Source organism: Amphibalanus amphitrite, unplaced genomic scaffold (genome assembly GCF_019059575.1).
Source record: "Amphibalanus amphitrite isolate SeventyFive unplaced genomic scaffold, NRLGWU_Aamphi_draft 000655F_arrow, whole genome shotgun sequence".
NCBI lineage: Eukaryota > Metazoa > Arthropoda > Thecostraca > Balanomorpha > Balanidae > Amphibalanus > Amphibalanus amphitrite.
In genome coordinates this window covers 354573-368841 of record NW_024882149.1, presented here as the reverse complement: position 1 = coordinate 368841, position 14269 = coordinate 354573, and the positions used below count along the sequence as shown (strand labels likewise).

General features: G+C 54.7%; 1 protein-coding gene across 1 annotated transcript in view; it reads left to right on the top strand.

Annotated features, from left to right (window-relative positions):
• The window catches only part of LOC122364087 (5'-3' exoribonuclease 1-like), an 87918-nt gene that overhangs the window by 9109 nt on the left and 64540 nt on the right, over nt 1-14269 (top strand). The window contains exons 7-16 of the mRNA XM_043334151.1: nt 2757-2877; nt 3485-3666; nt 4004-4114; nt 4429-5522; nt 5931-6048; nt 6528-6686; nt 7126-7240; nt 7976-8175; nt 8485-8654; nt 9852-10038. Of these exons, the coding sequence (XP_043190086.1) occupies nt 2757-2877; nt 3485-3666; nt 4004-4114; nt 4429-5522; nt 5931-6048; nt 6528-6686; nt 7126-7240; nt 7976-8175; nt 8485-8654; nt 9852-10038 (2457 nt within the window). The remainder of the gene's footprint in view (nt 1-2756; nt 2878-3484; nt 3667-4003; nt 4115-4428; nt 5523-5930; nt 6049-6527; nt 6687-7125; nt 7241-7975; nt 8176-8484; nt 8655-9851; nt 10039-14269) is intronic.

Below are 14269 nucleotides of genomic sequence, written 5' to 3'. Positions count from 1 at the left end.
ACCGGACGGTGTGTTCTTCTCTGATTTTTGTCAACATCCAACTCACTTAAATGCACATTTAAATCTCCGGCTATAATAAGGTTTGACAAGTCATCTTGGTTATCCAAAACATCCTTTACATTTGAGAAAAACTCAACCTGCGCTGGCGTTGAATGGGTAGGCGCATAAAGACCAACTAATTTAATAACAGTGTTGGCGAGCTTGATTTGTGCGAAAAGAATCCTCCCCTCCTCGAAGCGTGTGCCACAATCTACCCTTTCTAAAGGATTTGTACAGCGCCGGGGCGTGAGAATGCATACACCCCTGGAAATGTTGCTACCATGCGAGAATAGTACCTCGCTGCCCCATTCACTTCTCCAAGTTTGCTCGCAATCAGGGGTAGAATGTGTTTCCTGAAGCACAGCAAAATAATCTGGGTACCTAACATGAATATGTCTGAAAACTGAACGTCTTTTCTTTCTCTCTCGTAATCCCCTTACGTTCCAACATATTATTCCGAATGTAGACACTTAGAGCAAATGTGTGGGTAACTCTAGAGGCAGAGTAGAACGGAAAACACGTTTCCGTCGATGTCGACTCAACATGATAATGATACAGCACGGTTTACTGCTATTTAACGATGGAGCGTCAAGTAAACAAATATTGAACTTCCTGTCATACTGGCACACTAAACACAACCACACATACACTGTATGAAACTCAAACAAAACAACACATTCACACAAGAAAACACGTACACACATGACCTAGACATAGCCATGGGCACACGGCACCATAATGTTAAAGACCACATTTGTCTCAAACAATGAATCAGCCGTTTGAATGAATCAATGAAACACTTACTCACCCACCGTGAGTTCTGATCGGCAAATCATACCTACACCGACAAGAGCCGACAAAGAAAACATCCCCCTCCCTCCCGCCAAGTAAAGCAAAATCAAATAAAGGATCTGCCACGACACGGCCAATCTCACCATCCGTAGGCTTTCCGCCGCGGCGACACGCGCAGCCCGCCGGGAAGCCGGCGCGCACCCTGACGCCTCGGAACCAGAGGACATCAGCGCACCGCGCTCAGCGGGCCGGCGAACGACGAACCGCAGCCGTCTCCACGGAGCCGACGGCGCCGACAGGATCCACCAGCGCATCATGACGCTCGTCAGTCACCAATACACCCGCCGAAGTCAACGAACCACCAACCGCGGCCGCGCCGGCAGCCGCCACAGAACCGGCGGCCGCGGCGGCGACCGGCACGCCACCGGCCGCCGCGCGCCGGTCAGCGCCGGCCACGGCAGGCGGGCCGGACAGCGCCGGGCCAGGAGGAGCACGCCGACCCGCCGCCGGGTCCAGCTTCCTCCGCAGCTCCGCGATCTGCTCAGGCGACGTGACCCGAACAGGACTGGACAGCTGCTGCAGCTTGTAGAAAGGCAGACCGTTTCTAGTGAAGACAGTCCATAGCCGCTTTTCCTTCTTCATGGCCAGCAGCTCGCTGAACAGCTCCCTTTTGGCGCGGGTGAGCGACTCGCTGATAAACAACCGGTGTTCAGCAGGGGTAGAAGAGGAGCTAAGTTTAAGCCTTCCTTCGTACAGCTTATTACGCAAATCCTTGCTGTAGAAAGAGCAAATGACCGAGTTATCCTTAGCCAAGCGGTGGGTGACAGATAGATCTTCCGCCTTCAGGGGAATGTGTGGAAAGCCGGACCTGAGGATATCGAGAGCCTTACCCTGGATGTCCTCTCCTTCACGCCTCGGTCCGAACCGGCGGCTCCACAGGACCAGACTCTTTCCCCGCTCGTTACGTTCGTTGTCATCCACCTGTTCCGTTAAACCTTCCACTTTCCTTCGGAGAGCTGCCAGTTCATCTTCTTGTTTCTCAATGATTTTAGCCTGTTCAAACATTTCGCTCTCTATTTTGTTGATAATTTTCTCTTGTGACTCGATCTTTTTTTCAAGGTGCTTTGTCAATGTCGCAAACTGCTTTTCCAAAGCTGATTCAATTGTCTTTTCAATCACCTCCCTCATATATTGCATCATCTCAGGGCTCAGGGAGGATTTGGACTTGGGAGACTTACGTGTCCTTTGCTTTTTCTCGGTCGCAGGCAGCATATCCGAAATGGACTGCTGTCTGTGTCGCTTCCCTTGGGCACGGGTCCTCTCTTCTGCCGAACCCGTCTCCGCATCACTGAACATCGAGTCCGTCAGCTCGTCACCGGTAACGAGCGACATCTTCCAAGTCCGACAACTTCGAACTTGCCGCTGAAATCGCAAGGCTCACTCGGGGACCTGACTGAGCTCACTTTTCACCGCACTTCACCTGAGCCCACCGTTCACTACTGCCATGCGCCCCGGCCACCGTCCCTCAGCCGCACATTCGGACTAACAACCCGAGCGAGGGTAGCCGGGAGGCGACCCGGACCGTGCGGCGGTCAAGGTCAGACTGAAGTGGGGGTCAGACTGAAGCTGGAGTGGGGATTATCGGCTCACAGACGCAGCACTGGCCACCTACTGAGCATTGTTTTATTGCGGGATATTTGATTGCCAGGGCCTTTTTGTGGGGGAAAGTGGTAGTGTACCGGTGTACCGCCATTACCACCAGGCTGACTGCATGGCCAGGATGTATCAGCTGGGGATGCTACTGATCAACAGCTTCTTGAGTCTCTTCGAAGTGGGAACGGGCTAACGCCGACTTCGAGCGAACGTTCCATGTAAATGTAAACTCCATTTCGGCCTGTGATCGCTTTTCTCCGCGTCCCCATCAGGTGATGCTGGGCTTCCTGGTGGGTAACGACTTCGTGCCTCACCTGCCGAACCTGCACATCCGCGAGAACGCGCTGCCCACCGTCTACCGCTGCTACAAGCAGGTGCTGCCCACACTGGATGGTGAGAGAGACGGGTCGAGCCGCGGGGTCCGGTCGGCGGGCCAGCGTGCCGCCGGGTCCCTGGGCAGGGGGGGGGGAGATACTTTCACTTGATCTGGTGCTGGACTGGGTGAGTGTAGGCGGGATGCCTACATTGCATCAACCTGTTTGACGTGCGATGGACATTGTCAGTTGTTATGTAACTATGCAGGATCGTGTGTAACTATGCAGGATCGTGACGGAGAACTGATCACTTTTATAATTATTCAAATGCATAAACACAAGACACGCCAACTCATCAAATCCATAATCGTTTCTCACGTCGTATTATCGGCATATTTTTGTGTGCGGCAACTGTTTGTGTACAAAGGTTTGACTCAGGCTCTAGAAAGTGGTGACTGATTTCTCAAACACAATAATGGAATTACCTGTTCTCTCCGGGCTTCTGTCGTCCATCCATTATAGCACATGGATAGTGGTGGTGCGCTGCGGATGGACGGCTGCTGTCCATGTGCTTGACACTTTCTAATATTTATCCACCCATGTTGCAGCTTGGTAGGTACATCAATGACGGCGATATCCTGGCGTTGTCCAGGTACTGATCTGTCCCCTCCCTCCCTCCCGTCCAGGCTACATTAATGACGGCGGCACGCTGGTGCTGGAGCGTTTCGAGGCGCTAATGCAGCAGCTGGCCCAGTGGGAGCTGGACAGACTGGAGGATAAGGCGGCCGACCAGCGCTGGCTCGACTCCAAACGCCAGCAGGGCACCATGGACATCCGCTACTCCGCCGGCAAAGCGCGAGACAAAAAGGTTAGAATCATGTCATAGGCAATTGAAATCGTTGTACAGCATGAAATACTACGACACTAGAAACGCTGTTTCTAGGTGACTGTGGAAAAGGGCAAAATAAGTGAAGGGCATTATTGGAATGAAAACTGTCGTTACTTTCCTTCCTGTTTTTGTACTTATCTGGTATTGCAATTCGCGTAGCGATGAAGTTCCGGGGTTGGCTACTTTATCTTACTCTGGGCGTTTCCGTCTTCCGTCTCGCCGGATCTCTGCCCTGTGTCTCCTCCCTTAGTTTCATTCCTTTCTCACCCCTCGTGATGTACGAATGTCGAATGAGCGTCCTGTGTCCCTCCGACAGAGCAACATCAAGCTGAAGGGCCGCGCCGATTTCGAGTCGTTCGCCATGTTTGACGGTCTGGACGGCCTGGAGGACGGCGAGGAACTGGAGCCGAGCAAGAACAAATCCGTGGTGAGATGGGCGTCGGAGGCACGGGGGTTATAACTCGCAATTCCCAGCGGCCTGCTTTTATACCAACATTTAGTGACGTTCTTGGCTGTGATTTCGGTAACCTCAAGTTTTTTTTTTCGTGGGCTTGTGTGGGATTTTTCATTCGTGCATGCAACTTCATCAGATATGTCATGTGAAAAACAGCGGCGCATATCGCCAATTTCATTAGATACTTACTTTTGGTCAGATCTTGCAATGCATAAGTTTCAGAACATTTGCTTGAGCGGCAGACCAACCTTTCATTATTCCACTCTGTGTTGTGTCTGTTTTCGCAGTTCAGTGAGATCCACACCAACATCGACGACGAGCTGTTGGAGGGTGACGAGTCGGTCTCGGAGCTCGAGTACCGTCAGCAGCGGCGCCACTACTACCAGACCAAGATGGACGTCGACATCTGCCCCGAGGAGGCGCTCCGACTGGCCGTCGAGTATGTGCGCGCCATCCAGTGGATCCTGCACTACTACTACGACGGCGTGTGCTCGTGGTCCTGGTTCTACCCGTCCCACTATGCGCCCTACATCGGCGACGTGCGCGGCTTCAGCGCCGTACCGGGCGTGGTGGACTTCGAGTACGGCCGGCCGTTCCTGCCGTACGAGCAGCTTCTGGCCGTGCTGCCGGCCGCCAGCCAGGACTCGCTGCCCGAATGTCTGCGGCCGCTCATGACCTCCCCCCAGTCGCCCATCATCGACTACTACCCGGAGACGTTCGAGACAGACCTCAACGGCAAGACGCAGGACTGGGAGGCGGTGGTGCTGATCCCGTTCATCGACCAGGAGCGACTCCTGGCCGCCATCCGGCCGCTTTACGACCAGCTGACGCCTGAAGAGGCGGCGCGCAACGTGCACGGCGACGCCCACCTGATCGAGTACACGGCTGAGGACCAGGGGCGCACGGAGTCGCCGGGCTACTTCCCGCCGCTGCGACACACCTTCGCCCGGGTGACGGCGCGGCCGCGCGACCCGTTCATCGCCGAGCGCCGCCACCTCCGCAAGGGCTTGCTGCCGGGCGCGCGGCTGGACGTGCTGGCCGCCGGCTTCCCGACGCTGCGCCACGTGCCGCACTCGTTCCACCTGGCGCGCTGCAAGGTGAAGGTGTTCCAGCAGGCCTCGATGGGCGAGAACATGATGCTGACGGTGCGCACGCCGTGGGGAGATGGTGAGCCGGACGCCGAAGCAGAGGCGCGCCGGCTGCTCGGCCGAGTCGTGTTCGTCCAGTGGCCGCACCTCACAGAGGCCACCGTGGTGTCTGTGGCCACGCCGGAGAAGAAGTACAGCCTGCAGAAGGGCTCCACCGACCAGCTGAGTGTGCAGCCGCTCAGCGACACCGACCGCACCGTCTGGATCGGACACATGCACGACATCAAGAGCGAGTGAGTGCCGGGGGGAGGGGAGGGGGGGGGGAGGGCCGCTCGCACTGCCTCAGGGAGGGCTGGAGGGATAGGGGAGGGATCATTGGCCCCCGTCCCGATCACTGTATCAGGACCTCCACCGTTTTCTTGGATAGGAAATCAACTCTGATAGAACTCTAGTTGTCTTTGAGGAAGGGTGAAATGAAACAACAGTCTGTTTAAAACTTGCTAAGCATGATTGGCTTATTCCTCCTCATTTCTGTTAGACACTTCTCCGTGTTCACCGTTCTACGGAAGTTACACCTTACTCACCTGCCTGTATTCTTACTCACTTGTCTCGCCCGCCTCGGGCTGCCTCCGGGCCTCACCACTCAGCCATCCCCCTTGTCTCCTTACCTCTGCCCTGTCTCACCGTTGGCTCTCCGGCAGGTACGAGGGCCGTCGGGGTATTCTGACGGACGACATCCCCGTGCTGGTGTACGCCAAACCTCTGACCGGACGGAAACACGCGGCTACCCCCGACGGCCACGTGGTGCTTCAGAAACAGGTGGGTGTGCGATCTGTGGATGTGTTGTGTGATGTGTTCCGTGGGGTGGGGTGAGGTGAACGTCAGACTCGTGTCCGTGGTGCTGCAGATACAGGTGGGCAGTGGGGTGTGAATAGGCTATGTGGAGCCGGAGGGGTAGGGGAGTCATTGGCGGCTGTGTGTGACGGTAAAGAATCGGGTCAGGTTATTGCGAGTCACTAACGCTGCGGAATGACGGAGAACCATTTAACCGACTGTCGACGGGCCCGTTTTCTTTCACTTACGCGCCTCTTAGCTGAACTTATCAAAGCCAACTGGAATGTGACGTGGTCACGCTCGGCCATAGCTGTCCTCTATATTATAAGTGGTCACTGTATGGTCCCTGCTTTTGTCTGAGCACTGTGCTATGTCTGCTTCATTGCCTGGTCACTGTTGTATCACTGCCGTCTGTCGTATCACTGTCGTACTCTGTCGTTTCACTGCCGCCTGTCCTGTTGCAGTGGTCGACGGTGCCGAAGCCGTTCGCGCTACAGACCTGTGTCCGCGAGCTGAAGACGCTGGAGGGCAGCTACACCAAGTACACCTCGGTGGCCGACCTCTTCGACAAGGGCTCCCACTGCTTCGTGCTCGCCCCTGACTCCTACGCCTCAATGGGAAAGGTCCGTGCTGGAGCTGGCATGCCGGCAGGGGATAAGCTCAGTAATGACTAATGAGTTGTTTTTATCGAAGGAAATAGGTTCTAGTAGGTGCTATGAAAGGCACAAACTATTCTGAAAGGATGTGGAACGATTTGGCTGAGATTTGTTCGTGACTTCTGAAGACTGACGTTTGAGTTTCTATAATCTTTCTGAAGTTTGTCAGTCAGTGCGTTGACTGACATCACGTCAAGACGTGTGGTTATAACTGACGTATGTCATGGGTGACGCATGATGATGACTGACGGTTATAAATAACATTTAATGATTAATCTCCCCTTTTGACATCTGGCAGCTGGCGTTTATCAGTGACCTGTGGTGACTGACATCTTTTAATGTGTAATGGCGTCTGTACGCCTTTGACTGACGTCCTTCAATGTGTGCTGACCTCTGTACGTCACAGGTGATCGAGGTGACGGAGCGGGGTCGGGTGCGTCTGGACGTCACCCTCACTCCGGAGCCGGACTTCAGCGCCGTGCAGCGCAAGGAGGCCCGCCTGGCGGCCACCTATTTCCCAGGTGAGACTCGGAGCCTGGCGGCCACCTATTTCCCAGGTGAGACCCCGCACCGGCCCGCCTGGCGGCCACTTATTTCCCAGGTGAGACCCCGCACCGGCCCGCCTGGCGGCCACCTATTTCCCAGGTGAGACCCAGAGCCAGCCCGCCTGGCGGCCACCTATTTCCCAGGTGAGACCCGGCGCCGGCCCGCCTGGCGGCCACCTATTTCCCAGGTGAGACCCAGAGCCCAGGCCCGCCTGGCGGCCACCTATTTCCCAGGTGAGACTCGGAGCCGGCCAGGCTCCAGCGGAAAGTGGGCGGTTTGCGGACGAAACACTGCGGGACCGGAGAGCGGGACTGGGCGTGGATGAGCGAGCACTTAGCTGGTGGTCGACTTCTTTTTAGCTTGACTTTCTGTGAATTGATTTGCTCTGATTTTGTAGCATAAGCTTTTCTCAATGAGCGGGTCCTTTGTAGTGATGCATTTATTGGCATCAATTTCAATGTAAACACGAAGCTGTTGTAGAAAACGAAGCTCACTCGTTTGACCGGAAACTTCTGTGCTTCCGTCATTGACTGGATCTCCCACACCCACTCACGGTGTTTATGGACGGCGTGGTTGGGTGCAGCAGATATCCGCCCGATGATGCGTCCGCCCGGAGCCCCACACTGCCCGGCCCTGTCTGTCGCCTGGAGCCTCTCACTGCCCTGTCTTGTCTGTCTGACCCGCCCCGCTCCTCCCGGCGCCGCCCGCAGGGTACGTGGTGGCGCAGAAGCTAGGCATCACCTCACACCTGGTATCGCGGCTGACTGGCTGCCTGCTGCTGGAGCCCGGTGGCGGCGCGCGCGCCAACGGAGCCTCCAACATCGTCGGCGAACTGGAGGACGCGCGCATCGACCGGGACGCCAAGTTCAACTGCGCCATCGAGATCAAACACAACAAGAAAAACGAGGAGGTGGGTGGCGGTGGGATGCAGGGAAGTACGGTGGGAGGAACAGGGTTGGAGGGCTGGAGGGACGTGGCTGAGGTAAGGTGGCAATCAGAACTGGCCTGCTTGCTGAATTTTGAGCCAGCTAGGGAATATTTTAAAAGTTCTCGGATGTTCACGTGGTTGGCCCTTTTCTGTAAAATATTTGGAACGCCTCGCCACCACGCCTCCGTCTTACACCTGCCTTTGTGTACCGCCACCCCCGCCGCCGCCGCCGCCGCCGCCGCCGCCGGGACAGCTGCAGCTGCCGCTATTAGTTCACTCCTCCGCCGCCAGATGCCGGGCTACTCGCGGCGCAAGGACGGCCAGTGGATGTACTCGGGCCGGCTGATCGACGTGCTCCGAGAGTACATGTCGCTGTTCCCGGAGCTTATCGAATTCCTCGGACGGAACACAGAGGGCTTCAAGTTCAAGGAGGGGGACATCTGGCCCGAGCCCGAAATAAGGTAGGGGGTCAGGGAGAGGAAGGGAGAGGATGGGATGGGACGGAGTGGGGGGGGGGGGGGGGTATAGCTGGAGTGCGCAGGGTGTGGGCATTAAGGGAACGTTTCAGATTACAAGATGAAATGGTTGGACGGGATGGGCTCATTATTCGGCTATAGTACGTTAACAGGATCCGGTTACCATAAATTATATTCCAAATATATCCTATAATTATGATATGTCTAGGGCACCGGCAGTCTAGGTTATAAAGGTTAACGTATAGATAGATATACTTCTACCTATTTAGTGGTCTATGGATAGAATCATTTTCCAAAGGTGCAGTGTCATATAACGGCAACCTGACAAAGCATCACACAGTCTATGTTAAGCCACAGCTTTTCATCGCCCTTGGCCACGGCTGATCTAAGTCGACTTTGGCTGCCCTCTGAGTCTCTGACCCGTGTTACTGACTCGATGTAGCCGTCTCCTGCCCCATCGTGACTCCGTCTAACCATCTCCGGCCCCGCCGTGACTCCATCTAACCATCTCCGGCCCCGCCGTGACTCCATCTAACCGTCTCCGGCCCCGCCGTGACTCCACTTTAACCGTCTCCGGCCCCGCCGTGACTCCATCTAACCGTCTCCGGCCCCGCCGTGACTCCATCTAACCGTCTCCGGCCCCGCCGTGACTCCGCCCTAACCGTGTGCGGCCCCATCGTGACTCCGCCCTAACCGTGTCCGGCCCCATCGTGACTCCACTCTGACTGCCTCTGTGAGTGTCCTCTGACTGTCCCCCGGCCCGCTGTTGGCGGCAGGGCGCGCCGTGTCGCCATCAACTGCCCCAGTGTGACCGCCTGACTACAGCTGTAACCTGCCTGTGACCGTCTCTGTACCCGCCTCTGACCGTCTCTATCGTCCGCGGTTGGCGACAGGACGCGCGCTGTGCAGGGGGATACACCCGCTGTGGACCCGCTATGTCTCCCTCTGACCCTGGTTCTGCTGTGTCTCCCTCTTGGTTCCCGCTGTGTCTCCCTCTGACCCTGGTTCTGCTGTGTCTCCCTCTGACCCTGGCTCCCGCTGTGTCTCCCCTCTGACCCTGGTTCCGCTGTGTCTCCCTCTTGGTTCCCGCTGTGTCTCCCTCTGACCCTAGTTCCGCTGTCTCCATCTGACCCTGGTTCCGCTGTATCTCCCTCTGACCCTGGTGGTTTCCGCTACTGGCAGGGCGCGCCGGGTCCGCCAGCTGAAGGACTGGCTGAAGCAGGTGCCGTGCGCGCAGACGGAGCGCTGGCCGTGCGGCGCGCCGCTGCTGGAAGCGGAGGTAGTGCGCGCGCTGGAGCAGGCCGTGGACCAGCACCGGCCGTCGCAGCCGCGCACCCGGCTCAGCGTCAAACCGCACCTGCTCTACAAGGTGAGTCGGCGGCCGGGAGGGAGGGGACCCGGCGGGGGGGGGGGAACCCGGCGGGAGGGCGGCTTTAGACGGTGTCGATGAACCCGGTTTTACATAGTACAGAAGTGGGATGGCCGATGCGGATTAAACCGCAACTTATGCCGTATTCGTGAGACTCCATTAACTTCCCCGCCTCAACTCGTACCAAACTGTCTGAGGTCAAAGTCGACTGCGCTCTGTTCTCCTCGGGGTGTGCGCTATTTGGGTCTAAGCTCGATCAATGACACTTCACCTGGGGACAGGGCATAGGTGGGCTGTCTGAGTATCATCCAGCTGACAAAAGGTCATTGAGCGGCTGCATTGTACATAAAACAGCCGAATGCCTTGCTTTGAGCTCGCTTTACGTCTCTTATGATTGGTGTTTCCGCAGACTGCTGCCGTAAGTGGTGCAGAGGCGATTAGTAAAGTCTTGTTCAAGGCTCTTGTATTATTTTTGGTTGTTAGCAGTACGCAACCATTAGTTTTGTGTTGACGACGCGGACAAAGGCACCTTTCCACTTGAGATGGAGTCACTCCTAGAAGTCGTTAGCAATTATCACCGACGTTATTTGTCACACAAATGACGACTGGACGTGCCGTTTGGTCCGGGCGAAGTACGTGGCACTGATCGAGTTGTGCCCAATGGCCGGGCAGCTGCGTCGGAGAGGCGGCGACTTATGAGCTCCGCGGATCCATTTATCAGCTGTCGACGCGCCTGGCCGGATCGGCGGGTGCCCCCCCCCCCCCTGGCACGGGGGGGGGGCTGTCAACGAATACGGCTGCGGCCACTCCGTCTTGGATTGGATTATAGAGAGCGCCGGCTGAATAATCTGCATACTCAATTGATTGGACGGCGCCCCGAAATGAATGAACGTTGGTTATTGGTCTCATCGGAGACGATGAGGTGAGCTGGTCTGAATTTCTCTTGGGCTTTCAGTTATGTCTTTACTTTTTCGACGATAATCTTATCTGCTGCATTGTCGCCCATTCTCTGAAATGATGGCGGTAATCGTCACAATAGTAGAATTAGGTGGTGAAAATACACTAAATTATTACTCCTTGGATAAAACAAACACATTGGAGCTGTTTTCCAACGTTTGCTTGTTTTGTTGGGCTAGGCCCTTTCAGTCTGACAAGACCATTTCAGAGCCGGAAGGATGATAGGAATAAGGGAGAGACATTGGTCTGGGCAGGCACCCTAGTGAGTCGCCGGGGCTGAGCCCGTCCAGAGGACAGGCCACCCAGCCCCAAGGCACTCACTGCACCCGGTTACGGGTGCTCTCCCTTGGGAGTAGCAGTGCCGCTCCAAAGGAGCAGCCCGCATGAGATAAAGTTGCCTGTCCAGTCCAGAGGGGGTGCGGCGTGGAGGAGGAGTATTTCAGCGTCCTGAGGATGGAAACGACGGAACGCGTGTTTTCCAAGGTCATGCCGCTTACTTTTATGGACGACGGTGACCGATACCTGCGTGGGAGCTGATGACGCAGCCGTGCGACATGAAGGGTTTCGGTGCCTGAAAACGGCACTAATGTCGCAGTAATAACCAGACAAATCCCGGTGGACGCACCGGTCTCTGTGTATGGCGTCTGTCGAATGACTTGTGTGACAAACAACAGTAGCTGGTGCTATTTCTTCAGTTGACTTCAGAAAGAAAGTCTCAAGTCACGACTTAAGAATTCAAAAAAGAAAATTAATTTGAAAGCACCAGAAAGCTACTATTTTTAACAACCACTGACAGTTTGAAATCAATCGCGCGAACAGGCAGCTTTGACGGGAAATAATCGAACGTCGGTGTTACGTAACCTGACAGCTAACCAGAGATTGCCAGTGGCCTGGTTGAGTAGCCAACATTTGTCTTGTGGGGTGTTTATTTATTTACATTACAACGCGATAAACGGCTCAGTGATTGCTCAAAGCGATGATCTTGGCAAAGTTTTAATGTCAGTGTTGAGAACGCTATAAGACGCTGGCTCAAATAAGTTAGTCTTCTAGTCTATGAATCATGTTTCAATCCAAGGAGACGTTCTCCTTTGGAGCTGGAACACAGCAAAACCCCAGGGCATTTTACGCCCAGCATCATCCATCTTTGTTCGTGGCTGGAAATCTAATGGACTCCGGCCCCTGCCATCTTTGTATGTGGCTGAAAATTTAATGGACCTCGGCTGGCGTCGCGCGGGACAGAGTCCCTGCGTTCGGCGAAAACTTCGCTCAGCTGGAAATAAACTTAGAAGAGTTGAAGGTTCACAAACCGACCTTTCCATACTGTACGCATCATTGCGCTCGGTCGGGTTCGGTCCCGGCGTCACAAGGTCTATGTAATGTCAAAAAGGCAAAGACTGTCCCGGCGTCACAAAGACAATGTTCCGGCGTAGCATACTCTCGGTCACAACGCTCAGCGCCTCATAAACTTCGTCACAGCGCTATGTGGATTTTCAGTGGCTTTCAGCATTGATGTCATGCCAACTTACCTACCCACGGCATTTTTACTCCGTCACGCCAAGCTAAATCTGCGCTTTGTTTGTTCGCGTGCAGGATATAACGTTAACGGTGTAAATCTGATCTCGGGGGGCGCGCGGTGCCGGCCGTTTTACGCCCTGCCATCGTCTGGTTTATACGGCCGGCGGCTGGCCGTGGCGCGGCGCTGTTTTACGGCCTGTTTACCCCGGTGTCACTATTTGGAGGCGGCCGATCACAGGGGCGCCGCCGCCGTGGGCCGGAGCTGGCCGGTCGCCGTCTCCGGGCCGTGCTCCGTTTACCGTAGACCAGCTCTGTGACGTCTGATCGGGTTCCGGAGGCGGCCGGCCGGCCGACGGCGGCTCGCTCTGTTGTTGCTGGATGTGAGCAGGCACCGGCCGGTGAATTATTCCTGTCACGGCAGGCCGATATGTTGCGAACGCGATGTGGATATCCACAAGCAAGTCTGGTTTATACTGCCTTATTTTGACTCTAAAGTTTCTGTGACGGACAGCTTGCCTATCAGTGACGGACTGTTAAATGCCTATATTTGTTGGAACGAACATTGTTGGCGAGGTATATCAGTCCCACGCACAAGGGGGAAAAGCTCAAAAAATTGAGCGCTCAAAAAATTGAGCGGGCCCCATTATGAAGGAATAGGCGAAACGATGGTATTTTAAAATGCCTTTAGCGTCACCCTACGGCAAATATCGTATCCAAATAAGGTATCAATGGCAAGAGAGAGCAACAAGGTTTCTTCTCGAACACTCGCCGTGATAATTTATATCGGTGTTTTTGGAAAGAAAATGCCCTAAAGACGCTCAACTTTTTGAGCGCCACTTGTCGTTCGGGACCGCGATACTCAATAAATTGAGCGCCACGACAGACGACAGTCAGCTGGCGCTCAAAAAATTGAGTGCCGGCCAGCATCTACACTCAATTTTTTTAGCGTTCTCCGTGACAGGTGAAGCCGGTACTGGCTGCCATTTTTGATGTTATGTTCGTTGAAATACGTTAAACTGAGTTGAAACAGAAATGCAGGAAGTTGAATGCTACGTGGTACCTAAACTTTTCACAAACCCATGGCATCATGTCACATTTTCCGCTAGTAGTTTTATCGGTCGCCTTTCGGATTCGGCACACCTCAAATAATTATACAGGGCTTGAATAATCCGTATGAATACTGTATTGATATTCTCTGACTGTACTGGGAGAAGGGAATACGTGAATACAGAAAGATATCCACCCACGCTTGAATATTGGAGAATTATAGCAGGAAAAACTGTATTGCCACGGTTACAACTTACAAGGCCATCGGCCGCAAACACACAAAAATACTATACAATGTGGGGTTAGATTCACAAACATCATCAAGTGTGGAACCCAGAGACGAGCAAAACAACATCACATTATCGCATGCCAGCCCGACCACATTGGAACCGGGTGACCTGCGACCGGAACCTGCGTCTTGCCAGCATACATCACAAAAGCAGGAGGCAGTGTCGTACTGCTTTGATCCAAAATATGCCATATAACAAATGATATAAACGACCTAAGCTCGGACTAAGCTTATCATTATCAAATCCTTAACATGTAAGGGACGAATGGAAACATCGAGTCTCAGACCAGCAGTAGCAACCATCACAGTAGCAACATCACAAAGAACACGCGGCATTATCAGACAGCCGTTTTGTTATTGGGCTACAGGCGGCGACGGCGTGGTTGCAGACCAGCTGCGAGGTAGCGGCGTGCGGGCAAAAGG